The sequence below is a fragment of the Acanthochromis polyacanthus genome, chromosome 1 (genome assembly GCF_021347895.1).
Source record: "Acanthochromis polyacanthus isolate Apoly-LR-REF ecotype Palm Island chromosome 1, KAUST_Apoly_ChrSc, whole genome shotgun sequence".
In the NCBI taxonomy this organism is placed as follows: domain Eukaryota; kingdom Metazoa; phylum Chordata; class Actinopteri; family Pomacentridae; genus Acanthochromis; species Acanthochromis polyacanthus.
This window is the reverse complement of record NC_067113.1, coordinates 47,531,873-47,558,198: the sequence shown is the minus strand read 5'-3', so window position 1 is coordinate 47,558,198 and position 26,326 is coordinate 47,531,873. Positions and strand designations below refer to the sequence as shown.

Genomic DNA, 26,326 nt, shown 5'->3' with positions numbered 1-26,326 from the left:
AATTTTGATGCAACAATAACAATTGGGTGTAGTTTGTCAGGTTCATTACGTTTAGTGATATTTAGTCGAGGTATATTTGCAGATTCAGTGTCTGTTTTTGCTCAGTTACTCAACCTTGGTGGTCAACGAAGTGCTACGAAACACATTTCAACTTTCAGAATTTAACTGTCTTTAGGTTTTATATGTTCTTGAGGTATGATCAGAGCTTTAATCTGAACCTAAACTAAACCTAAGCATCATACAAAACAAACCCGACTGCATAAATACCTTCTTTTCCAACCTTTTTGCCCTTTACCTCCTTTGTTTTCCTGGTAAACCCATCCAGATGCTTCCACTTCTTTTGCCTCCTGCTGCTACTGAAATTAGTGTAATTTCATTTCTGTGGTTCATAAAACGCAAGAATTAAATTTGGAGAAAAGATCCAGCCGCTATCTATTTTCTCAGTAACAGATTTCTGGATGGATAATCGGGAGACCTCAATTTGGATAAAATATTTCCCAATAAAGTTGTGCAGCGAGGCAGAGCTCAAGAAATCTCACCAGTCGATATGGGGGGATATTTTTTGGCAAATGAAAGTGTAATTATTTGCATGGGTAAGTGAGAAAATGTGAGATTTTGCAAATTTGAATGAACTGACCCTTCAAACCGAGTAACTGAGCAGAATATAAAAATGGGTGAAATTAAATCAGGATCGGATGAGCTGACCGTTGAAACTCACGGTTGCAGGATTTTATGAAGTTTGAAAGGGTTTTTTTTTTCTGACTCGTGCAGGATTTCCATGCAAGTTAACCCCCTGAAGCCCAAACTGTCACATTTTAACTCACTGCTGGGTCATTTTAGCCTAGCCGCGCGAGACAACCCACGGCAACGAATTTAATTCTCTGCCAGGGTGGGTCTAGTTACCCTCGGTAAGCCTCGAGGTTGGATGCTTCGAAAACTGGCCGACGAATCACCATGAAGTGTCGAGTCAGAAGGCGGGCGTAACGAAGTGACGACAGAGGCGCGACGATTCTGACAGAAACCAGAAACGAGGATAGACAAGAAGATGGCTGTGCACAATAAACAGTTATCTTTCGACTCGGCTTTGGCCACAGCCCTTAAAGATTTCTGTTAACATGTCTGTAATATACTTGAGCTTCACCCATTGACTGTATAAATAAGGCTTTACCGAACCCCCGCATCCTCAGATTTCGGGGGCTTCAGAAACTAAGTCAGCCTATTCGTTGCGCTGATTGGTTGTATACCTACCCAATTGCTGCAGAGTGATTTGAAAGACAACCTTTTAGCCCGCCTCCCTCCCTGTCGAGAGTTCCTAGACCCTTGCGTCTTCAGACCTGGGTCTAGCGCGGCGAGGCTCATTTTTCACTGCAAACTAAAATCCGAACCACCATATGTAGAAGCACAGAGAGCTCAGAAATGTCATTTGTACAGGTACACTGACATAAATCATAGCAATTAAGACTCTAAAATTGGATTTCTCTTACTCTTTATTTTACAGAAAAGGGGGAAAAAAAAGTGAAATCAATATGTACTATGTATGTGCTGGAAGGTTCTTTCCATTACTGGGAAGACAATAGTGGCTCCACATACTATAGATATTTAACTATTTACAATTTTTCCTCTCTACTCAGCACATTAATTCTATAAAGATGTTTCACCGTGCTGAATGTATCTTCCAACTACTACTCAAAAGTGTCTTCAAGTTACAAAGCTACAAATCTCTATAAACAAAGGTTACATCTATTTATTTAGCAAAAATGGAAGAGTATTTTAAATTCATTTCCATATTTGTTTGCTACCTTTTCTGTGTAAACACTGCCTGCTGATCAACCAAAAAGTTCCTGAATTGTTATGTGACTGTTGGTCGCTGCTCAAGCACTCGTAACTACACAGTGAAAAGATAAGTGCAGAATTTTTTTGTTTTTTGCAGAATCTAATTACAGGAACCAGTTTATTTTTCCAAATTAAATCTGTAGAAATAAAGTGATTTTGTTGAGCTATCATGATTTTAAGCTTAGATTTGGACAGAGTTGTTGGAAAAATCCAGTAATTCTCTCTATTTTTACACTTTCTAGCGCTGATAAATGGTGTAATTTGGTGAATTGTTTTATTTTTTTAAAGGCAAGGCAAACTTTTTTGTATAGCACAATTCATACATAAGGCAATTAGGCAAAGAAATACATTCAGAAAAGTGATTTAAAGGTAGACATACATGACCATTCAAAAGTTTGGAGTCACTTAGAAATGTTTTTGAAAGAAAAACAGTTTTGTTCAATGAAGATAACATTAAATTAATCAGAAATCCAGTCTAGACATTGTTAATGTGGTAAATAACTATTCTAGTTGGAAACGGCTGATTTTTAATGGAATATCTCCATAGGGGTACAGAGGAACATTTCCAGCAACCATCACTCCTGTGTTCTAATGCTACATTGTTAGCTAATGGTGTTGAAAGGCTCACTGATGATTAGAAAACCCTTGTGCAGTTATGTTGGCACATGTGGGTTTTCATGGAAAACATGAAATTGCCTGGGTGAGCCCAAACTTTTGAACAGTAGTGTACTTTAAAATCCCAGAAATAAAACATAGAAGTACACATTAAGAATACTCGGATCCCCCCTCCCCTGAACTGAATAATCGGGTATTCGTCATTAATTAGGCCCGACTATCCAGATCCCAGAAATTGCTGTTTGGACCAGCCCTAATAAACATGATTTTGGACATGTTAAGCTGTAATTGAGAGCTATCAAGCCATTTAAAGACATTACTCATAGCAACTTTCAGCTCTTGGGCAGCTTGCTTTTTGTCTTTTGCATAAACATACAAAATGGCGTCGTCGGCATACATTTGACAGACTGCATTTGGTGGATGACAGCTTGGAAGGTTGTTCATAAATAAACTGAAGAGCAGTGGCCCCAGCACCGACCCTTGAGGCACTCCAAGTTGTCACAGTATAATGATTTTACATTTTGTACTGTAACACACTCCTTGAAGAGATCCAATTCAAAGCATTCACTGAAAAATTAAGAAAGGATAACCGATTTGAGGGCCGGTGTAATGTGGTCCACTTTCCTGGTGTTAGTTTGGAAGAAAAAAAAGTGACATGGCTTTGAAAGCTGCCTGCAGGTTTTAGGGTTCAGAGGGTTAAAGACAGCAGCTTTGTCGTCGAGGCTTCCTCTCGGCTAATGGAGTGGCATCATAAAGCCGCCTGCTATGTCACTGTCCACTGCAGACGAGCTACAATAAAACGACAGCATCCAGGAGGGCAGGGGAGCCATCCTTTCTAAAAGCCATCATCCGCTCCAGTGAAATATGGCAAAATACGACGTTATGAGACATAACTGTCAGGCTGAGGATGGTGGAACTTAATAAAAAAAAACAGAATGGTGAAATATGAAGCAGAGCCAGCGCCACGTATCCATCCACTTAACGGTAATGACCTTTAATAAACCCGCCGTAATGGTGACGTACGGCCGCTCGGAGCTTTATTAGTTCGGAGGGGAGAAGACTCGGAGAGGTGTACAGTACGACAGTGGGATAATGTTATTTTAAAAATCTCTTCTAAAACTCAGCGTGGGGCCGGTTATGCTCCGATTTATCCCGGATCATCCCGGAGCCGGAGTCTTATCGGCCGCCCGCCTGCTTCCCTCGGAAAAACACAAACAGTCAATTGTAACGATATCTGCTCTCCTTTCTCTTCTATCGACGCCGAGTAAATTAATTACATCGCTGTTAGACTTGTGGTAATCTTCCTCTGGAGTGATGCGCACACACACACACTGTGTACAAAGGAGTTAAAGCTTTTTGAAACGGCACTTATCTTGGCAGCGTATCCCGACGGTTTGCCTTTTAAACACACAAACAATTCAAACAGCAAAATAAACAAGCGCGCTATTGATTTCCCAGAGTGCAACAGACCGCTTATCTCTTTCGCCTCGCGGTTAGAGCTGACAGTTTCCTCATTAAAAATGAATTGGATTAGCATTGCATTGAACACGCGCATTGTTTTCACGTGGGTTTAACTTAACCTCGATCCGGAGCGTCGTTTTTTTTTAGTCCTACCTGCAGAACGGTAGCTTCGTTTCGTTCCTGGAGATTGCACCGGCGAAAGGGGGGATTGTGTCAGCGGAGGGGAAGGAGAGGAACCCATGGGGGAGGAAGAGGGAGGAAGAGGAGTCCCAGTGAGCAGTCGGCGTTGAAGTGATAATGAGACATTGATCAGAGCCTCACAGATGGCATGATGAAACACATGAACTCTGTCTGTCGTTTCTCATTCTTCCCCTCCTTTCTCCGACTGTTTCGCTTTGATTGCCATGTTTTGTTCTGTCTTGTTCCATTTTTCTCGGTGTTTCTAATCTTTTTGTTTTATTCTTTTTCTTTCTTGCGATGTTTTTTTTTTTTTTATATTCATACCTACTTTTCAGTTTTCTGCCGTTGCGCTTGGTGTTGAAAGTATTGGGTTCTCGGTTTTTCTGTACAACTAAACTGCATTCTGTCGCCTCCATCAAAATTCAAACTACATTTACACCTCTTGGTCTCATGTCAGGGATAAATATTGAGCTAGAGACACATTTCTCAGCTGTTCCTTAAAGAAGCAACACAAAACCTGAATATATGTACTACTGTTCAAAGGTTTGGGGTCACTTAGAAATGCACTTATTGAAAGAAAAGCTTTTTCTTTTATTTTGCAATGAAGATAATATTAAATGAATCAGAAATACAGTCTAGACACTGCTATTGTGGTAAATGACTATTCTAGCTGGAAAAGGCAGATTTTTGATGGAATATCTCCATAGGGGTACAGAGGAACATTTCCAGCAACCATCACTCCTGTGTTCTAATGCTACATTGTGTTAGCTAATGGTGTTCAAAGGCTCATTGATGATTAGAAAACCCTTGTGCAGTTATGTTAGCACTTGAATAAAAGTGTGAGTTTTCATGGAAAACGTGAAATTTTCTGGGTGAACAGTAGCGTATATGTATATGAACTCAAATCTGAGAAAATATCGGAAAAACAGAAATACCAGAGATGTCCCAATCCAGTTTTTTGCCGCTGTTCTCATCCTGGTCATTGAATATCTCATTGAGTGACACCATTTTTCTAGATTCTTGAAGAGATTAAAGTTATTAAAATCGGATTAGCTATGCAATGCATTAAGAAAAAACTTAGGTGTTCAGGAACCTACCATGTGGCTCCTCCAGCTTCAGAACATGGTAAAAATCTGCATTCTCTACGTGTCAGTAAATGTTGTAGAGCGGCTGCAGTACCTGGTTGTTCCACCAGGTGGAGCCTCGTACTGTTTAACACTGTAGAGACCAAAGGAAGTTCATATCAGGTGTTAGGTTTACCTGGTAAAGGGGCACCATGACAAAGACTTCTGTGAACTTTAATGACCTGCGACTGGAGCTCATGTGTTTAAGACTAACTGGGAACAAATCACGCTTCCTACGTCTCAGTGGTGTGTAATGATAAAAATTGGATTTGTACAGCAAACAAAGTTACAAAGGGCTTTATAATAAGAGAAATATCAAGTCAGACAAATAATGAAAATAAATATCTAAGATCCTAAACATTCAGTATCAAAAAATATGTGAAGTTTGCTTGATTTTTTTTTTTGTTTGTTTTTTTTTTTTGCTTATTTGAATTTTTATAAAACACAGTCCAGACAACAGCTATTGTATTAGAGTCTTCCAGTTTAAAGTATTGTGATTGGCATTCCGAAAGTTTCTTAAGTCTAAACATTGGAGTCAAGACCCTACAGTGTCATTTATGGTGTGATTTTACCTGAGTAATTTACATTTTATTGAGTAAACCCTACAAAAGTTACAGGAAATAATACTTTACCTGAAAATAAACCGTGTTAAGACTGAGACCTTACAGTGTTATAAATTATGGACAATGACCTGATATAATTGTAAAGTTAAGACTCAATGATATCATAAATTTTGGAACTTAACATAGCTAATGGACCAAATCATGCAATCTCAGCTCGGTACAAACATCCACTGAGCTGACTTTGTGTTATAAATGAATCAATTATTACAATTGGAAAATTACTAAAAATGTGTATCTCTTACATGTCAGTGCTGATCCCGATCAGTTCAAAATGCCTGGATTGTCCCAGATTCCAATTTTTCACTGCAGATCTTGACACCTTTAACAAATGCTCATCGTAATACATTTCTCCATTTTGACTCTGTTTTTTCTGTTTCTTCTCACAGCGGTGGAAGATAGGAAGCTGTTCATTGGCATGGTGTCGAAGAAGTGCAACGAGAACGACATCCGGGTCATGTTCTCTGCGTTCGGACAGATCGAGGAGTGCCGGATCCTCCGAGGGCCCGACGGGCTCAGCAGAGGTACGGCTCGCTCCGACTCACTTCCATCCAGATTCTGTGAATAAAGCTGCCTGGCCGGCCTCCAGCGGCTGCAGTTCACTGCTTCCTGCTCCACTTAAACTCCTCGTATTTACCTCGTTTGACAGGAATCGGCTGGTTGAAGACTGATTCTGTCTCTCATGACAGCTTCTCACATAAAAATAACCGATAATAAACAGGACTGTGTTATTATTAAAATATTTTCTCCCTAAAAACCAAATTCCCGCCACTTTAATGTGTGCTGTTATTGTGTTATTTACTCACTTTAAAGTATTTTTGCTGCATAATCAGCAGCTCGTTTCCCGACTGTTTTCCTCTCGCTGGAAGTTTTTTTTCCAGACCTGTCAACGCTGCGAGTAAACACCTTAAACTGAGGTGATTATTGTCGTCTGGCAGCCGGAAACGTAGAAACTTTCGGGGTCTTAAACTCCATAAAGGGATATTTTTTGGGTGAGAATGCAGCGATGGTGAAGCTTTAATTTCCCGTCGCTGTAAAACCAGACTCCCCTTTTACCTGAGATAAACTTTGACGCTCCGACAGTAAATGTTTACATGTGTAGACGCGCTTTTTTCTAAATGAAAGCCGACCTTGAACCGCTGAGCTCGGTGGAGGTGGTCGGAGTCAGAGTGAGCTCTTCTGAACTGAGGATAATAGCGAAGCAGTTCAAAGAGATGGAATCAATCATCCGCCGTCGGGAAAGTGGAAGAACGTTCTGTGATCGTTGTGGAAATTGTGCAAAAGAAGCCAAAGAAAATCTGTCCGAGCATCAATGTGAAGAATTCTCAATGCTTACGTGAAAAAATATGAGTCTAACACTGGTGTTAATGCTCCCAAAGAACATTTATTTAATCTCAGTGACATTTATTGACTTTCTGCAGTGACTCTGTTGTGCAGGATCCTTTAGATGATCTACAGGAGGTTATTAGGCTCCTAAATTTGGATGTACGCTTTGATAATACGTTTAAAGGTGAATTCTTGGCTGCATATTTACTGTATTTACATTATCAAAGGTGCATCGAGATGAGTGCACACTTGTTGTTTGAATTAAGCTCTTACTTCCCGTTTTCTCCAGATTAATATATTAGACAAACCGTTGGTTTTGCATTTTTTTTGTGTGTCTAACTTTATTTTGTAGACACCACGCATGGACGTTATGTTATGCATCTTAGTTTCTTCTCTTAGGTGGTGTCTCTGTATGTTTGTCTGATTTTTAGGAGTTTTACGGTAATTTATTGCCCGTTGAAGCATTTCAAGCAGAAATATGGTCTGAAATCTTTGTCTAAGCTCATATTTGGATCAGATTAATGGATAAATTAAAGGTTTAGAGATCAATATTCAGTGTAAAAGCTCCCAAACTGCCAACAAACTTGATGTTGCCCCAGGAAAGATAAATTCTTTATTAATTCTACAGCGGGTACATTTGCAGCAAAGGTAATTTTAGTGCAAAAATGTACAGACATAGAAAAACAAACAAACAAATATGCAAAAGTATTGATGATATTGTGCAGATTCCTCCATTTGGAGAAATTTCAATATTAAGATGACATAGATGAGATAAATTTCCAAATTTAGTTTATTTCTCAAGTCCAATTTCCTCAAAATCGATCAAATAAAAATAATTTGCAGCTTCAAATGAACACGGTGCCTTTTGGATGAAAAACAAAAAGACAAAAGATGCTGAGACCAAACAAACAAATCAAATATCAGTGTTTCCATCATACATTTCAGGACTTTGTGTTTCCGTAGCCTCAGATGGTGTCTTCAACCAGCTGCTTCTTGTTCAATGTTTCCTCTAAATTCCTGAAAGTCACGTTAAGTCGTAAATGCAGGTGAACTGGAGCGACGTGTCGAAGCCGCTGTGAATACATGCTTCTCCTTTTCGCTCTATATATCTCTTTTCCCCCTTTCTTCTCTTTTTTTTCTCCCCTTCTTGCTTCCTCTCTCGGCCTCAGACCTCCTCCTCTGACCTCCATCGCCTCCATCCATCTCCTCCACCGTCACGCTGCTGCTGCTGCTTTGTTGCATTTACAGAATGAAACCAGTCAGTGATGTTTGTTTTTTCTTTACAAAGCAGAATTCAGATTTCAAAGCCACAACACAGCGGGCGTTTTTCTTTTGCTTTATTTAAAGAGGAACAAACTTGAGGGATTCATTAGCGCTTTTTTTTTTTTTAGTTTTAGTCGAACTTTTCAAAGAAGGTGGAAAATGTAGAAAATGCAAAAAGCTCCTTTAATAGAACCAAAACAAGCCAACAAAACTATTCTCATTTTACAAAGGAGGCAAATTCTCACACAAATGCTGCCTTAAGATGGAACTTTGATGGAATAAAGTCAAAAATTTACATTTTATTTAACCCTCTGAACCCCAAGAAGTTGTTTATTGCTCCTGACACATTTTTATTCACTATAGGCTCAGTTTCACTACAATATAATATGAAATATAAAATATAGAATAAGTCCTACATCCCCTTGGAAACAAAACAATCACGGAAAGAACTCAGAAATGTCTTCTCTTCAGTTTGACACAGTTATAATGCGATAAATCGTGAGGAATGAAGAAGAAAAACTGGAAAAGTTTAATTTATTTGATTGTTTATTTTACAGAAATGGAAAGAAATAGAATTAAAATGTACTGTTTTTTTTTTTTCAAGGGCCCACAGGTTTTACCAATGCTGTAAAATCTCTACATCCTGCAGACATTTTACTATTTTCCATTTTAATCAGTTTCTATTCTCGTCTCCTCTCTGGCTGCACTTCAACCCAGTTTAGATGAAAAATTCCAGAATTTTTGTCACATGACTGCTTGGTCACAGCTGAATCATTATTGACTTCCTGGTTGCACCAAGAGCCACAGAATTTTTTATTTTTTACAGAATGTTACTGTTGCAGACAGTTTACTTTTGGTATTTTTTTAAAAAATGTATATGCGATTTTAATGTAATATTACTTCAAACCTTGGACTTGGATAAGCTTTCCTACACGGCAGTACGTTACAGTTAATTAGCCAAAAAGTCCCTGAATTTTTGTCACATGGCCGTCGGTTGCAGTTGAGTCACTGATGGCTTCACATTTGCATCGATGACTGCAGAATTTTAAGTTTTTTACAGAATCTGTTCAGAACAAGCGGTTTATTTTTGGCAGACTTGTAAATGTGACATGTAGAATAAAGTGATTTTGATTAATTGTAACAATTTCAAGCTGAGAAACTTTTTCAAATGAGGAGTTCAAAGACTATCCGGAAAATTGGAAAACTGACTATTTTTACACTTTTCAGCTTTGATAAATGGTGGATTTTTTGCAATTATTTAAAAAAAAAATGGCATGCCTTTCCAACCTGCTGGTAAATTTTGGGGTTTAGAGAGTTAAATCAAAACATTTCTGTAGTTGTAAGTGAAGAAGAAAATGCTCCACCAACACATTTCACCAAAATAGTATTGAGGCTTGAAACCCTCAAACGCAGAAATTCAAGCAGCAGATTGTGAGATTACTGAAATCACACGAGTAATAGCTGCCATTTTCTTCTAATTGATCAATGAGGAAAGTAGGAATTGATTTGGCCGCTCTGACACTTGGTTGAAGTCGTGGAGCTTTAAAGTGGAATAATTCTAACCACAAAAAAAGAAATTCAATCAAGACTTTGAATGCAGCAGCTTTAAAAATGTAAATTTCCTCCAAAACCAGGCAGAAGCAAAGATTCTTGGCTCGTTTTCTTCATGTAATCGATGCTTAAAAATACCAGAAAACAGCCTGTTAATAAGACTCCAGGATTGAAAGAAGGCTGCTCTGAAGTCGCTTTTTGGTCGATGTATGAACAGATCTGGTGAGTTTTACCGTCCATAAACCAACCAGGCACGAAATCTGTGATCTGACAAAACAGGAAATCTGTGAAATTAAAGTTTAAAGAACGTGAACTATTTTTCAAAACTTGTGTGCATATTTCAAACGACAGCAACTATTTGTTACATAACAAAATGTAAATGTACAGACTTTCTTTCTAAAAATTAACATTGCTTTTAGTATTGGTCAGTCGTATTTGTGTTTACATTAGTGTATAAATTTATGCTATTTATTATGTATGATTTGTATCGTTTTAATTAAGAGGGAAAATATGTAAAATAAGAGTTTAGCAGAATATTTTGCTGATTTAAATTGCGTATTTTTTGTTAACATTATTTAACTTTTTGGCCTGTTTTTGACAGTTAATATGTAAATTCATTATTTTCTGTTTTGTTTTTTTTTTTGCTCTTATCTGTGATTTAACAAAACTGAGAAAATCTGTAAAATAACGGCTATAAAAGTCCAATCTTAATACACAATAGCTTTTTTTGTTGCTGATTCAAATGTAGATTTTTTTTTATTTAAATAGTGTAATTTTACAGCCAAGTGTGGTATTACATAAATATACTAGTAAATTAGTAAATAATAAATAGCAATAGTAGTAAATTCAGATTTTTTTCCTGTACTTTTATTAATCAGCTATCTATAAAATTAACAAGTTATCAACATATTTTGCTATAAAAAATAGTGTAATTTTATGGCCAAATATTATTTTAAAAAATTCAAAATTATTGTTTAGAAAAACAGTAATTTTTGATGTGAACATTATTTAGCTTGTTTGTAATGTGTAATGCATGATTTTGCTAGATATTATCCGTAGTTCAGCAAAACACAGAATCTGGAAAACAATGATAGTGTCTAAGAAAAAATGCATTCAAATAATGGAAAATATCTGTAAAATAATTCTAAATATTTGCCATTAAAATTCAGTAAAATAAAATAGTGTCATTTTATTTACTGCCAATTTGTAAATTCAGATTTTTTCTCTGTAATTTTATCAGTTATCTGTATAAAAAACAGAATAACAATATAATTTGCTATAACAATATATTTAATAGTCAACCATCTTCCATCCTCCCTCCCTACCTCCCCCCTTTCCTCCCCCTTTTTGTGGTCTCTATGTGCTGAGGAGACGGAGGGGCTTTTATTTTGCAAATCTCTGTCCTCCTCTTCCTCTTGCTGTCGCTGTCATCAGGCTCCATGTGAATGTCGGTCGGTCACGCTGGGTTTATTTTTTTGTCTGACGTTTTGTTTTTTTTTATGTTTCTCAGTGTGGCTTTATTTTTTCTTCTCTCCTCAAGGTCTATCTCAAAACTCCAACTCCCATGATCCTTTGCTCCTCCTCCACCTCCCTCCCTCCCTCCCTCCCTCCCTCGGCTGTCCCAGAATCCTCCTTCGCATCAATTTGTCCTCTTTTCCTCAGACATCTCCCTTTCTTCCCTCCTCTTCCAGCTCCTCTCTTTTGTCCTCATGAATATTTCAGACTCTGATGGCCGAGTCGTCCTCATCAGAACCGCTTAGCTCCGGTCCGGGTCTGGTTCTGGAATCAACACGTCCGACCGGCCTGCAGATAAACAGGCCTTAAAGGATTTTCTGAGCAAGTCCCCAGAGGCTTGCCGGTCCCACCAAGCTTCCTATTAAACCTCGGTATCAATCAGAGAGGCGCTGGTCTATTAATAAAATATGGATCGCACCACCAGTGGATGGGCCGGGCCTGGGGAGCTACCCTACTTTCATTAAAAGAACTGTTTGGTTCTCCGCTGACGACAGAATGCGGCCCGTGAGGTATTTTTAGCGCCCCAGCTCTGAAAAATAAGAACTTCTGCTTTTTTTTCCTTCATTAGCAGCTTTAATGAATCAGTTTTTTTGAGGAATTCTTTATTTAGAAGCTGCAGGAACAGACTGAAGATAGATTTTTTTTTTTTAAAATATAAATAGAATCCGGACCCGTTAGAACTGATCTGGGGCAACGCTCCCGGAAAACAAGCGGTTAAATGACAGATTGTGGCCCGTCTAAAATAGACAGTTGGAAAAAAATGACCCCCTTTTTTTCCCGTTTTTTTTCTCCTTTTTGAACGTCCTATCTGCTGGAAAGGACACCGAAGAAATGTTTACTGGGTCAGAGCTGCAGAATCTTTTACACTTTTACATAAAAGAGGAGTCAATTCTTTTTTTAAGCTGGAATAAAGGAGGTTAAAAATGTTTAGAATTCAATTAAAAGGAGCATAATACTCAACCCTGAACCCTACAAATGTCGGTTCAACAGCTTTAATGATTCAAATGATTCACTTTTCACTTGTAAAGTTTATTCTAGATGAAAAACAAGAGCTGTTTATTTGCATTTTTTTATTATTTACAGTCACAATTTCTAAATGCAGCCAAAAAACAAACCCTTCCTGAGAGGTTTTTGTCCAGAAATTGCCCCCTTATGCATCTAAACTGCATTTATGTTTGAAAGAAACCCATTTTCCAACAGAAAGTTTAAATATTGACGGTAATTTAGCAAAACAGAGAATGTGTGTCACGTTTTAACCCCTAATGTTTTCTTTTAAATAATGACAGGAATCTGTAAAATAATGATGTTTTTACTGACTTAGATATTGTGAAAAATAAGTTTAATTTTCTTTTTAAACTACAAATTACCGTCAGTGAAAATACAGATTTTTCATATGGACATGATTTCCAGTTTTGGCTTGTTCTAAAAGATAAACATGTGCATTAATACAATGTTTTTTTAATTATTTACCCAAAATATTTTCTGTAATTTAACAATCATTTTTAAGTAATAATGTTTCAGTCCTAAAAAATGTTTTGTTTTTGTTTGTAGGGTTAACATGTAAATTATTTTTTTGTGATTTTACTTGAAATCGTCTGTAATATAACAAAACACAAAAAATCTGTAAAATTTAAAGAATTTGTCATTTTCCAGTTAATATAAATATTTTTTTCTTTTAAATAACAGCAAATATTTGTAAAAATAAATAAATATAAGAAAAAATAAAATAAGAAAAAAATAACTTTGAAACATTTTAGTTAAATTTGTTTAATTTACCATTTTTAAAAAATAAGGTATTTACAGTGTTCTGCTGTTATTTTAGTTGACATGTAAATTAATGCAGTTTTTTGTGATTCTACTAGTCATATGTAATTCAAGAAAACAGGCAAAAATCGGTCAAATAAAGTTAATTCAAAAAACAAAAAAAAATGTAAAATTACAGATTTGGTGTTTACATTTTATAACTACAAAAATGGTTAAATTCTGTTAAATAAAATAAATTTCAAATGACAAATATCTGTAAAATAAGTCTTGTCTTTGGTCAGATTTGTAAAAAGAAAATTGTTAGTAAATAATAATAGTAATAAAATACAGATTTAATGTGGGCTTACTGTAAGGACTGAGCAAGTTCTTTAGGGTTGTCATGTAAATTCATATACATTATCCTGTTATTTTACTCGTTATTTTGTCGAGGTTGACAAAACGGGTGAAAAAAATGATCCATTCAAAAAAGATTACAACTAAAACACCACGTTTTACACATTGTGTTAGTGATGGACGTCCTCTCTGCTGGAAAGGCCTCGTTGTATAAAATGTGTGTCGTGGTTGTAAAGAAAACCAAAAAACCGTGCGATCCGTCGCTCTGGTCTGCTTCTATCAGCTACCAGTGATGGAGGTGAAGGACGACGGTCACATCTGTCTGCTGCTGCATCCATCCTCTCTGTTCTCCTCCTCCCTCTCTGCCCTTCTCATCCCATCAGAGTCCATCTGATGACCCGGGCGTTTGGCTTTTATTTTGTTTCTGTCCTCTGCAGCCGAACCTGAACGCCGTTTGTGTGTTTGTGTTTGTGTGGTGGGTTCAGGCCCGGCTGCGCTAACCTGGTGGTCTGTTAGCTTATTATTAGCCTGGGGTGTTGCTGAAGCTCTTCTCACATTATCTCCTCTAATCGCTCCCCAAACACAACCTGCAAAAAAAAACAAAAAAAAAAACATAAAAAACCAAGAATAAAACTCCCTGATTGGCTAAAATCAGCTGCTTCTTTTTCTTTTCTCTGTGGGCTGAATTCTTTCCAGAATTTTAAACTAATCTGAAATCTGCCAAATTTAGCTTCTTCACTGAGTCGAGAAAAGAAAGGAGGCGTCAGCGGCCAATCAGGAGCTGCGATGGTGGGATGTGGGTGTCGTTGCTTGTCGTCGTCGTTGTTGTTGTTGTTTCCACAGCGACCGAGAAACACTGTTGTCCTGCCTGTGAGCTGTTCTCTGTACAGTATCTGTTTTTGGAGTTTTTCTTTTACTACGACGACGTGTCCAACCCTTTTGTCTTGTTTTTGTTCTTTCTCGTCTCCCCCTCCTCCTCTTCCTCCTCCTCCCCTCCACTGTCCCTCCATCCCTTCCTTCCTCCCCCCTTCCTTCCTTCCTTCCTTTCTTCCTTCCTTCCCTCCCTACAGGCTGTGCGTTTGTCACGTTTTCCACCAGAGCTATGGCACAGAATGCAATCAAAGCCATGCACCAGTCTCAGACTATGGAGGTACGGTACCCTCGACGCTTTTCTACTCTCTAAGCCCTCTTTATGCAGAACACGTCTGTTTCACTCTTTGCATGTGCTGGAAATTATGTTTCTCAGTATTTTATTTAAAAAAAAAAACAGCTTGGTAGGTAGAACTGAGTTTACACAAGAAAAAAGATCAAATCAGGCCAGAAAAACAGTTTAAAATGGTGAAAATAGCAGCAAAAATGGGTAAAATAACCCTATTTTTAGGTTAAATACAGAAAAAAGTGTAATTTTACATTCACATATAAACGTTTTTTGTAAAAATACTGATTGTCGGTGTCGATATAATTGAAAGTCCAGGCCTGTTTTTATTACAGTCCCCATTTAAGTTACTTTTTTCCTCCAATTTTGTAAAATTGGAAATTTTATTGGAAAAATACAGGTTTGATGTGGACATCCTGTACTGTTTCAGCTGTTTTGGTTTGTTTTTTGGAGTTGACATAATTTAATTTTACATTCACACAAACATATTTTTGTGAAAATACAGATTTTTGATGTTGCCATTGAAAATCTGGGCCTGTTGTCATTACAGTCAGCATTTAAATACTTTTTTCCCTATGATTTAGTGAAATAGCAACGTTTGTTCATATAAATATGGTAAAAAAAAAAAAATGAAGAAAAAATAGTGTACGTTTTTGGTCTAATTGGGGAAAAACATAGAAATGGAAATTCTCACATGTTCCATAAAACTTAGTCGTGTTATCACAATGGAACCAGGCGGGCTGATGAAGAACTGCGTTGAAAGTGGTTCCTTAAAGATGTTGTTTTTACGAAGAACACCGTTTATGGAGCTTAAACAACCATTATATGATGTTTCTTTAAAGAATGTGTTGCTAAAAGCTTCTCCGTGGAACTAAAACGTTTCCTCTTTAAAACACATTTATCTGGTTCTGTCTGTCAAACAGCAACGTGATAAATTCCCCCCTGAAATATCACAGAGAATAAAACCGCTTCATTAAACCGCAGAATCCTCCCAGGTCACACGAGATAAGAAAACCTGATTGATTTTTTTTGTGTGCTGGATAAAAGAGGAAAACACAAAAACTAAAAGAGGTGAAGTAAACTTTGAGCCTGCAGCCCGAACAGCCGGCAAAATGCTTTTCTGTTGGTGGTGTGAACAAACAGGCTTCAGAAGTGAGTCACCTCCGACAACGTGGAGGCTCTCTGGAAGTAATCGCACAAATTAATGCGGAAAGTGACGAGGAAATTAAGAGGGAAGCGGTTCCAGAGCAGTAATTTTCATTTTTACAGAGAACCCCAGAATTATGTCAGACGAGTTTGGAATGTTAACTTTGGATGCCAGGAAACACTGGAAAAAACTCAAATTGTGCGTAAAGACGAGACAGCAGGTGTCGTGGTGGGAAAGAAAAGAGAGTTTTGTTGCTTTAGGCTCAGTTGTAGTTATTTTCACTCCTAATTTATGAAGAATTTCCAACCTACAGCCTCTACAAACTTCACCATAGTCTTCTGTAGAAAGATGTTTCACCATGCTGAATGTATCTTCCACAAGTTGCTCCTCTGTTCACTGTTTGAGCCATGCTGCATTTAGTTTATTGATCAAGCAGGTTTGATTGTCCTCTTAGCCTAAAATTGTCCAAAATGATGCAAAACTTGCCTAAAGTTAAATAAAATGTCAAAAACTCACTAAAATATTATCCAAAATAACTTGAAACTTCTCCAAAGTCACATAAATTTGTCCAAATTGACTCCAAACCTGTCAAAAATAACTCAGGAATCATCCAAAGACTGTCTGAAGTTGCTTGAAATTCGTGCAACTTGATCATTTTCAAGTCATTTTGGAAACATTTCCAGCTATTTTGGCCCATTTTGAATCCCACAGGTGGTCCTCTCTAGTCTGCTCATCAGTAGAAAGATGTTTCACCATGCTGAATGTATCTTTAACAAGTTGCTCCTCTGTTCACGGTTTCTGAGCCATGCTGCAGTTATTTTATTGATTCAGTAGCTTTTGTTGTCCTCTCAGTCTCAATTATCCAAAATGATACTGAAACTTGTCTGAAGTAACATTAAATTTCTCCAAAAGGACTCATATTGTGTCCAAAGTAGCTTGAAAATAGTTCAAAATTACCTTTTTTTTCCGTCATTATGGGCAGTTTTAGGTCGTGTTGGACACATTTTTGGTCATTCAAATAATTTCTTATTCCAGTTTTGAGTCTCTGCTCATCAACTCCAGAAAGATGTTTCACCATGCTCAATGCATCTTCCAATAACTAGACTGATGCTTGCAGTCACTTATAGCTTCTCAGTTGTGTTCAAGAGCACTAAAGGTTTGGTATTTTACAGAATCTGGTCAAATGGTTAACTTTTTTGGGTGATTTTTTTTTTTTTTTTTTTTTAAGTGAGACATGAATTTATTTTGATAAAGTATTGCAATTTTAAGCCTAGATTTGGTTAAATTATCCAACAAATATGAGTTCAAGGACCGGTGGATAATTGGAAAATCCAACAGTTCCTTCTGTTTTTGCAGTTTGTAGCTCTAATAGATCTTGATTAAATATCACAATTTTAAGGTTCGATTTGGTTCATTTTTGTTCCCTTCTCTAAAGGAACCACCCATGATTAGTTCAAGGACTGTTGGAAAGTTCATAATCTGCCGAATCTTTGTTTTTACAGTTTCATACTTTGACAAGTGGTATACCTTTGAAACATGCCAGACTACTGATGCCTCATACTCGCTTTTTTTTTTGGCCAGAAACTTTGGCAAAGCCCCAAAACTATGTCACAAATAAAACAGCAGCAGCACCTGTGACTCAGCAGACACAATTGGCAGGTGGTGTTAGAGGACCTCATCGGCTGTCAGCGACCCCTGTGGTGCCACAAAGTCCCAGAATTTTTGTCACATGACTGTTTATTGCAACTGAGTTACTCAAGGCTTTTCAGACGCAGAGGAGTGCAAAAATTTTTGTTTATGGAATCTGGTTAGAATGAAAGGATAATAGATATATTTTTTTTATTTAGTTAATTTTGATTTAATTAATTTTCCATTGAAAAAGAAAGTGCCACCTGTTGGGTTCAAGGACCTCAGAAAATTGATAATCCGCTGATTGTCTTTGTTTTTGAGAGTTTCGTGCTCTGATAAACTGACTACTGATGCCTTATATTCATTTTTTTAGACCAGAGACTTTGGCAAAGCCCCCAAACTGACAGAAATAAAGCAGCAGCACCTTCGACACAACAGAGACAATTGGCAGGTGGAGTTACAGGATCTCATCAACTGCTTGGCGTCGTCGTAAATTAGCTAAAAAGTCACTGAATTTTTGTCATTTTACTGCTGATCACAGCTGAGTCATTTAAGGCTTTCAGATGCAGAGAACAGTGTAGTTTTTTGTTTTTTTTTTACAGAATTTGTCTAGAGCAAAAGGACAATATGTAGCAAATGAACCAAAACATGTTAGATAAGGTGATTTTGATGAAATATTGCCATTTTCAGGTTAGATTTAGCTCATTTTCCCAACATATCAATTCATTTTGAAACCTCATTTTCCCTGTTTTGGCCAGAAACTTTGGCAAAGCTCCCAAACTATGACAAAAATAAAGCAGCAACACCTTTGACACGGCAGAGACAATTGGCAGGTGGTGTTCGAGGACCTCATCGGCTGCTCGGTGACCCCGGCGGCGTTACAATAGGAAACCATACCGCGGCTGCTTTGTGGGTGCTCCGGTTTCGGGTCGTCCTCGTCGGTCGGGTGACGGGGTGGCATGACAGGAACCGTGACTGGCGGAGAATTACACGTTATAAGACGAGAGCACAGAGTGTGAGGACAAAGGGTGGTAATAATAGGCTGTGTTGAAGGAGAAAGGGAATGCTCGCCCCCGTAGAACCCTCATTAGAGCTGATCATGATAATCACGGCCGCTATTGAGGTGAAACTGGTGCTCCTCCTCCCTCCACGTGTTCCCGCTTTTTTTTGTTTTTGTTGTTGTTGTTGTTGTTTTTTGCTAGTTCTTGTCCGTCTGGCAGAAGGAGCGACACTAAGCTCGAATTATCCTCGCTCTGGGGCTGGTAAACACTGCCAGTGTCCCCTCGCTTTTATCACGAAAAGAAAGAAAGGGGAAAAAAAAGAGCCCTAAACCATAACACAATGATATTTGCAGTGGACAATGGCAAAATACCTTCATTTCCATTTGAAAACAAGCTGTCTAGCCCCAGGCGGAGCTAAATTGCCGCATCCGTTTGTTAATGTTCCTCAGTTTTGCAATTTAAAAGTAATTACTTCGGGTCCGAATGAGCGAACGGGGTCTGGTAAATAGAGTTTGGTTATTGTCTTGGCTCTGCCGTCTTCAGATTGTGTGATTTGTGCGTTTTCGTCGTCGGCCGTCACGTACGAAGACGGCGTGTCACAACGGCGGCCCACCGGTGCTTTTTTAGAAATTGATGGCCTCCGTCACTGTCATATCCATTCTCATTACGCCGTGACATTCACGTGCGCGCCCCTGGACGAGCTCATGCACGCGCGCCCGCTTGAATAATGTCAGGGCCGTAATGAAAGCGGATGCGAGCGAGGCGGGTAATTCAGGGGGTCGCTTGTGTTGATTTGTGCTTTACATCGTTCACTCCCTTCGTAAAGACGCCACACGTGCAGAGACGCTGATTTTTGTTTTCCCGTTTTTCTGCATGACACTAAAGAGTGCATGTTATCCAACAACACAACGTAAATGCAGGAGTGTTCAAGCGCATTTAGACGAGAGCTTCAGTAGAGCGTGAGAGAAAACACAACAGCGTCTGCTTAAATAGTCAACAAACACATCTGTCCACTGTAGTGAGGAAAAGGAGGCTGGAAGGCTGAAGAATGAGATTAGATTAATTACATTTTAACAGAAGGAGTCAGTTAAAGCTGTTGCATGTACACTGTAAAAAAATAATAAAATGCTGTGACAAAGAAATAAAAATTTGACAGAAAAGATGCCAGAATCATCTTAAAACACGATGTAACATTAAAAAACTGTGAAAATGGCAAATATCTGTAAAATAATCTCTTTTTTTTAGTCAAATACAGTAAAATAGTTACCTTTTAGTCACGTATTTCTAAAAAATACTTGAATATTTTTATTGTGATTTTGCTGAATTTTGTCTTCAACGCATCTGTAAAACGAGATCAATCCAAGATTTCAGACCTCTGCCAAGGGAAGATGATACGAAGTTGGAAAATCTAAATCCGGATCCGGAATCCCGATCCTTAACCAGATCAACACAAAATTTGAATGAAGTCTTCCCTGGGCCAAGATCCACCTCTGGTGAAAATTTCATGAAGATCCGACAAGTAGTTTCCGAGAAATCCTGTCCACAGACGCACACAGACAGACAAATAAACGGACCCGATCGCATAATAAGTCATTTACTGTTAGTCAGTCCTTAAAGTGCATAATCTGCCTTTCAAATCATGCAAAATATCTGTCAAATAACAATATTTTTGACTGAAAAAAGTTTAATGGTCAAATGTAAAAGAATGAATTCATATTTGTAAAAGAAATACAGATTTTTGATAGACACTGATTATTTTTATATTATTTACATTTTGACTTCTGTGAAATTTAACGAAACAAATTTGGATTAAAAAAAGGTAAAAATGAAATGAAAATTTCATGTAGCAGTTTTCAGTCTTTATTGGACTTTTTTCTTTAAAAATGGCAAATATCTGCTAAAAAACTTAATTTTTGAGTGAAAAAACTGTAATTTGATGGTCAAATTTTGTAAAAGAATGAATTCATATTTAAAGTATAAAATATTTGGCATTTTATCTGTAATTTTACCACAAGAGGGAAAAAAAATTATTTTTTTAAGGGTAGTTAAAAATATTTTTTGCATTCTTCAAATTATGATTAAGCTTTTTAATCTGGACGTTTTTAACATTTTAACAGTATGTTGCGGTTTCGTTTCAGTGATTTTATTTGACATTATTTCTAATTTAGAGGGAAAAATTCATAAAATACCAAAGAATTTTGTTTTTAAAAAACTGACATTTTTTTACAGTGTATTTGCCATAAACTGAGTTTATTTACACAAGCTTTTTAACTGACTGCATATTTAGTATCGCAGTATAAAATGAAATGAATGCTGCTGTATTGTCTGGAGGCTTCATGGTGCTGTTGAATTATATTGTTTTAATTTGTTATTATAATGACAAATATTATGCTTTTCTGCCCTCATTAAGAAGAAAAGCAGCTCAATTCAACAAACTGAACCACAAACAATCCAGTATAAAGTTGAACTGGCAGCGGTTTAATAAGCTTCTGAAGCTTTCTGAGACTTGAACAGGGTTAAACTGGGATTTGTGAGGTTAAAGTCAGACTGCAGGCGGTAGAAAAAAAGGCTTTTTATTCAGTAAATGAAAACATGTTTCATTCAGCGGATGTGGATTCTCTGGAGCAACAATGGCTCCGATTTACAAAAGAACTCTGAAAAAATAAACTTCATCCTTTTTGCTTGCACTGAATTGGTGAAGTTTCAGAGTCAGACCTTCCAGATGAAGTCTAAAATCCCAAACAAAAATGCAAATAATCCCTTTTTTACTGTTTAATTATTTAGTTTCTCGTTACTAACGTGTGTGAAGCAACATTGGGAAGGATTTTTGCAGGAAAACAGGTTTTCCACCGTCCAAGTAGACGAAGCTGCAGGAACTCATTATGAGATTAGTTTTTCCCGTCTTTTAGAAGCTGCTGTAATTATTTAACCACTGTGATAAAATACCAACAGAATTATCAGCGTTTAAGGCCCGTTGTGTCGTTTTTGTAAAGAAAACAGCAGGTGGTCTAATAATTATTTTCCAGCGCTGCGTGTTTGTCACATATCGGATCATCTGGTTCTCCGGTTCTTTCTGATGTTGTCCTCGAACAAATAACACCAAGAATAATTCAAAATTATTCAAAATACTTTAAAGTTTGGAAATAATCTAATTAGTCTTTTTTCTGATGGATATTCTGCTTTGATTTGTGATTTAATTATTTAAAGTCAAGCTTTAGTTTAATCGTCATGTAGCTTCAAATGTGTGACGACACAAAGACAAAACTCATTTATGAAATCACTGAAACATTTAAACGTGTACGTCTGCAACTGCTCATTTCTATGTTAAAAATCTGAAATTGATCATTCAAATACAGTCAAATAATAGCAGGAAGTTAAACAATAAACAGTAGCTTTTACTCAAAATACCAACGAACTGAGAAAATAAAATATTAAATGATGTGTAAAAAAAAAAGACCAAAAAGAAAATAAAACTGAGCCAGAAAAGAAATGTAAAAGACAGTGGAATACTGCTTCATTCCAAATATTGTAAAAGTATTTAAATTTTTCCATTTTAAATGCAGTGCAAATAGTGGCATTTCATGGGTAAATGTTGTAAAAGAGCAAATTACTGTTTGTTAAAATACAGTTATGTTAAAAATTATGCATCATTTTCAGTCTATAATGTGCAGAAATTTTCTTTTAAATATAAGTAAATATTTGTGAAATAATGCTTATTCTTTGCTGATCAATATTGTAAAAACTGTGGAATTTTATGATTGCACAAAAATATTTTAAAGGAAGTTACTATTTGAAAAAACAATTTTCTGTAATTTGACTTTTTATTTTCTTTAATATTACAAAACATGTTAATAATGGTAAAACATTATTTACCTTTTTTCATTCCTTTCTATACCTATTTTTCTTTCAAATAATGGCAAATCTTTTTATTAAACAAAGATTATTTCTGCTAAATTGAATGCAGTAAAAACTAGAATTTTACCGTTGTAAAATGTGATAAAGGAGATAATTACAATGTGTAAAAAGGCATATATAGAATGTATATTCTAATAAACTGTTATGTCAGGTTTTTTGAAGGTTAACATGTAAATTTAAAAAGTCTTAAATTTTCTCTGGTTATATTAATTATTATCTGTCATTTATCAAAAGAAGAGAAATCTGTAAAACGCCAATAAAATTACAGTTCAGATTTTTTTCTTTTGTACTGTAGAAATAATAAAAACAGATGTTGAGGTTGCTGAAGGTCATCTAGGTTACTGTCCCATGTACATTATGTGTAGAATCAGTTTGTGACACTGTTTTTGTTTGTGTTTTGTGCATGAAAAGACATTTTTTGGAACAATAAGTCGAAGCAAACATGCAGAATAAACTCAGACACGCCGTGTAAACTCCTATGAGCTATGCCAGCCTCCCGCCTCCCCATTAGCAGCGGAAGATAACACGGGTTGACATTTAAAGGCTCTGTGAGCGGCAAATAAATGAGACGGAGAAGGTTCAGAGCACATAAACTCTCCTGAAAGCTATGAGAGATTGATTTTCAAGGTAAACGGACCGCGGCTTCTAAGTTCAGTCAGCGTGAGTGTTTTTTGGGGGGAAGATGGGAAGCGATGTGTGATGCTGTCTTCATGGTTGTCTCGGAGAGTTTGGCTTCGGGGAGTCGGGTTTATTAGCCCAGTGAACTCCTGGTTAATCACAAGTTTGGAACTTTTGTCGCACACAAAAGTTTGTGCTTTTATTTTGGCGGGCAGACACTGAAATGAGGTCAGATCACAGCCTGGAGCAGAGCTGAGGTGCTTTTATCCACATCCTGTAATTACATAATGATAAACCTGGATGCTGTAATTATGCCAGGTGCTTGTTGCCATGACTACGGGTCGTTGTGATGTCATGTCGGCCCGACCCATCTATCAATCAGAAATCAGTGTGACTTGAGGACAAGAAGTGGTGAATGACCATCTGGGTTCATAGGAAACTTTCATTTTTAAGGTTAGAAATCCCTCAAGAAGGTGCCGACACGTCAATTTATGCCTTGTTTTTTTTCTCTAGATCAATGTTTGAAAAGCGATAACTTGAGAAAAAAAATGAAGCTTGGAGCCCTGAAATTTTGCAGGTTCATTAATTTGTACACACAGTCTTCAGTGGTGCAACCAAAACCACAAGTCAACAATGTAAGACACTAAAATCTGAATTATGAGATAGATGTCAAAAATCATGATAGTAGCTATAAAAGTTTGGCCAAAAAGTGAATTTTGAATGACCATATAGACACAAAACAACCACAGTAAGATGCAGAGCTACCAAAGACGACGGCAGAAACGAATGACTGTAAATGCACACAAAATAATCACAAACAGGCCCAAAACAACTGCAATGAGACGCAAAACTACATAGAGACTTAAAACGACCATAAAGAAACACAAAATGATCATAAAGAAGCTTACAACAACCACAGAGACGAAAAAAATGAACACAAAGAGACACAACAACCCAGAAAAGGCAGAAACAACCACAGATATTCAGAATGTCCACAAAGTTATGAAAAACAACCACAAAAGACTTAAAATGGCCATAAAGACCTACAAAATTATTTGGAAAAAAGGCCGAAAGCAACCACGAGACACAAAACTAAAAACAGACTTCAAATTACCATAATAACATATGAAACTAGAAAAGCACTTGGAGAGCGCAGACCTCCGCCAGGCCATCTGTCTGTCTCTGTCTGTTAACAGCATAACTCAAAAAGTCAAGGACGGATTGTATTGAGTTTCAACAGTGTGCAGAAAGCATAACATGCATGTACAGTGTAACAGCACAGAGTTTTGCAGGCGGCGCCGCCGCACGCACGTACCGTTGCCGTACGCGTCGCCGCCGCTTCGTTTTGTCAGTCCCGACTCGCCCGGGAAGCCCGAACCTGCCGCGGGGGATTTGCCCGTCGCCTGGGATTTGCCCGTCGCCTGGGATTGTTGCAGCGACCTCGCTCAATAATTGTACAAAGTCCTTCAAAAAAATCCTGGATCCAGACGGTGATCCGGATCACCTCCAAAATGTGATCGAATGTTACTTTTGGCCTTCCGGACATTTTGTACAAATTTGGTGAAAATCCGTCCACAACTTTTTGAGTTATGCTGTTGACAGACAAACACACACACACACACACACACACACACACACACACACACACACACACACACACACACACACACACACACACACACACACAGATGGACAGACAAACTCCGGTGATTACATAACCTCCTGGCGGAGGTAATTATTAAAAAGAGGCCAAAAACAACCACAGAGACAAAAACAACTACAAAGAGGCTTAGTCACCCTGAAGACACACAAAAAATAACCAAAAACAACCACAAAATACATGTATCTAAAAGTAGCTTGTTTTTTTTTCTTGTGGAGATTTGTCAGTTGAATCGACACAAACAACATTTTCGAAACCATTTTCATCTCTGAAGAGAAGTCTCCCAGTGAGAGAAGCTTCCTGTGAGGCTTTTATTTTGTTAAGACATGAAAATGTGTCTCCAGGACTGAAATCGATGCTTCACCGCTGGAGTTAATTATTGTTAAAAATATATGAATCCAGGGACCATTCAAGACGCTGGACCAGTGTTATTAGTAAATCCTCCGTGTTCTTAAACAATCCGCGGGGGACTCGTGGAATATTCCGCCGCCCGTCGATAGGTGAAGCCGTTACGTCGCCCCCTGCTGCTCGCGTTCAAAAGCGGCCAATTTGGAACAAATCGGATAGTTTGCAGATTTATTTTTACGCAACATGAGGTGTAATTACACCCAGCAGCGAGGTTTTTACTGACTCCCATCAGCAGCAAATACCTAAAAACATCAGCAGCCTCAAATAGTCTTGAAAAATTAACAAAAAGAGGAAGTGAGAGCTTCATTCAACTCCTGGACTGTAGTGGCTGTAATTAGAATACCGGGGTTCGTTGTTGCAGAGATCATAAATGTGAGTTTTGTAGAGTTGGATTGAATGAAGTTTCAAGTATATGAGATATTTTCAAATGTTCAGCTGGAGTTTGATGTCATATCAGAAGTCTCAATTCTGTTATTTCAGCTACTTAAAAAAGGATATTTCCTGGTTTCTTTTGTGTTCTGACAGTAAACTGATTCATCAATTAGCAGATTACTGTAATAGTTGACAACTATTAATCAGTTTGAGTCGTTTTTTAAGAAAAAGTCTATTTAATTTTAGCTTCTTAAATGTGAATATTTTCTGTTCTGTTAAAAAACAGTTAATTTTCTAATGAAAATAAAGTTGATTTGCAGCTGTAGTCATATAAAACATATCTAAATGTATAAAATGAGGTTCCATCATGAAACTTTTGTTACTGCAGTCATTTCAAATGCATTGTATGCTGGGAAATATGCAAATACACCAGCAGATTTTTGAGCTTGACACAAAACTGTGTATTTGTCTTGACTTAAAGACATTATTAATCAGTTAATAGGAAACATGTAGATGAACAAAATGAGGTTCTATCACAAAAACTACTTTTTTTTGCAGTTTTATCAAATGCATTGCATCCTGGGAAATATGCAAATACACCAGCAGATGTTTGAATTGGACCTAAAACTGTACATTTGTTTGGATTTACTGCTTAAATCCTGGTTGATTCTTCACGGTTCTCGTCCCTGATAAACACTGAAGGACTCTGGGTTCATTTAAACACCTGCACCGACACATTTCCTCTCTGACAGAAATCTAAAGTTCCTCCACTGAGTATCCGAGTCGCTGCCTCCAACTAAACGTTCAATCAAACGCTCCCTCATCCTCCCGTGGC

The 26,326-nt window shown here is 37.3% G+C and overlaps 1 protein-coding gene across 14 annotated transcripts in view; it reads left to right on the top strand.

The window, feature by feature from the left end:
* Positions 1-26,326, top strand: part of celf2 (cugbp, Elav-like family member 2) — a 302,904-nt gene that overhangs the window by 241,386 nt on the left and 35,192 nt on the right. For all 14 annotated transcript variants that reach the window (XM_022193739.2, XM_051947272.1, XM_051946730.1 and 11 more), the window contains 2 exons: positions 6,223-6,357; positions 14,656-14,735. In XM_022193739.2, the coding sequence (XP_022049431.1) occupies positions 6,223-6,357; positions 14,656-14,735 (215 nt within the window). The remainder of the gene's footprint in view (positions 1-6,222; positions 6,358-14,655; positions 14,736-26,326) is intronic.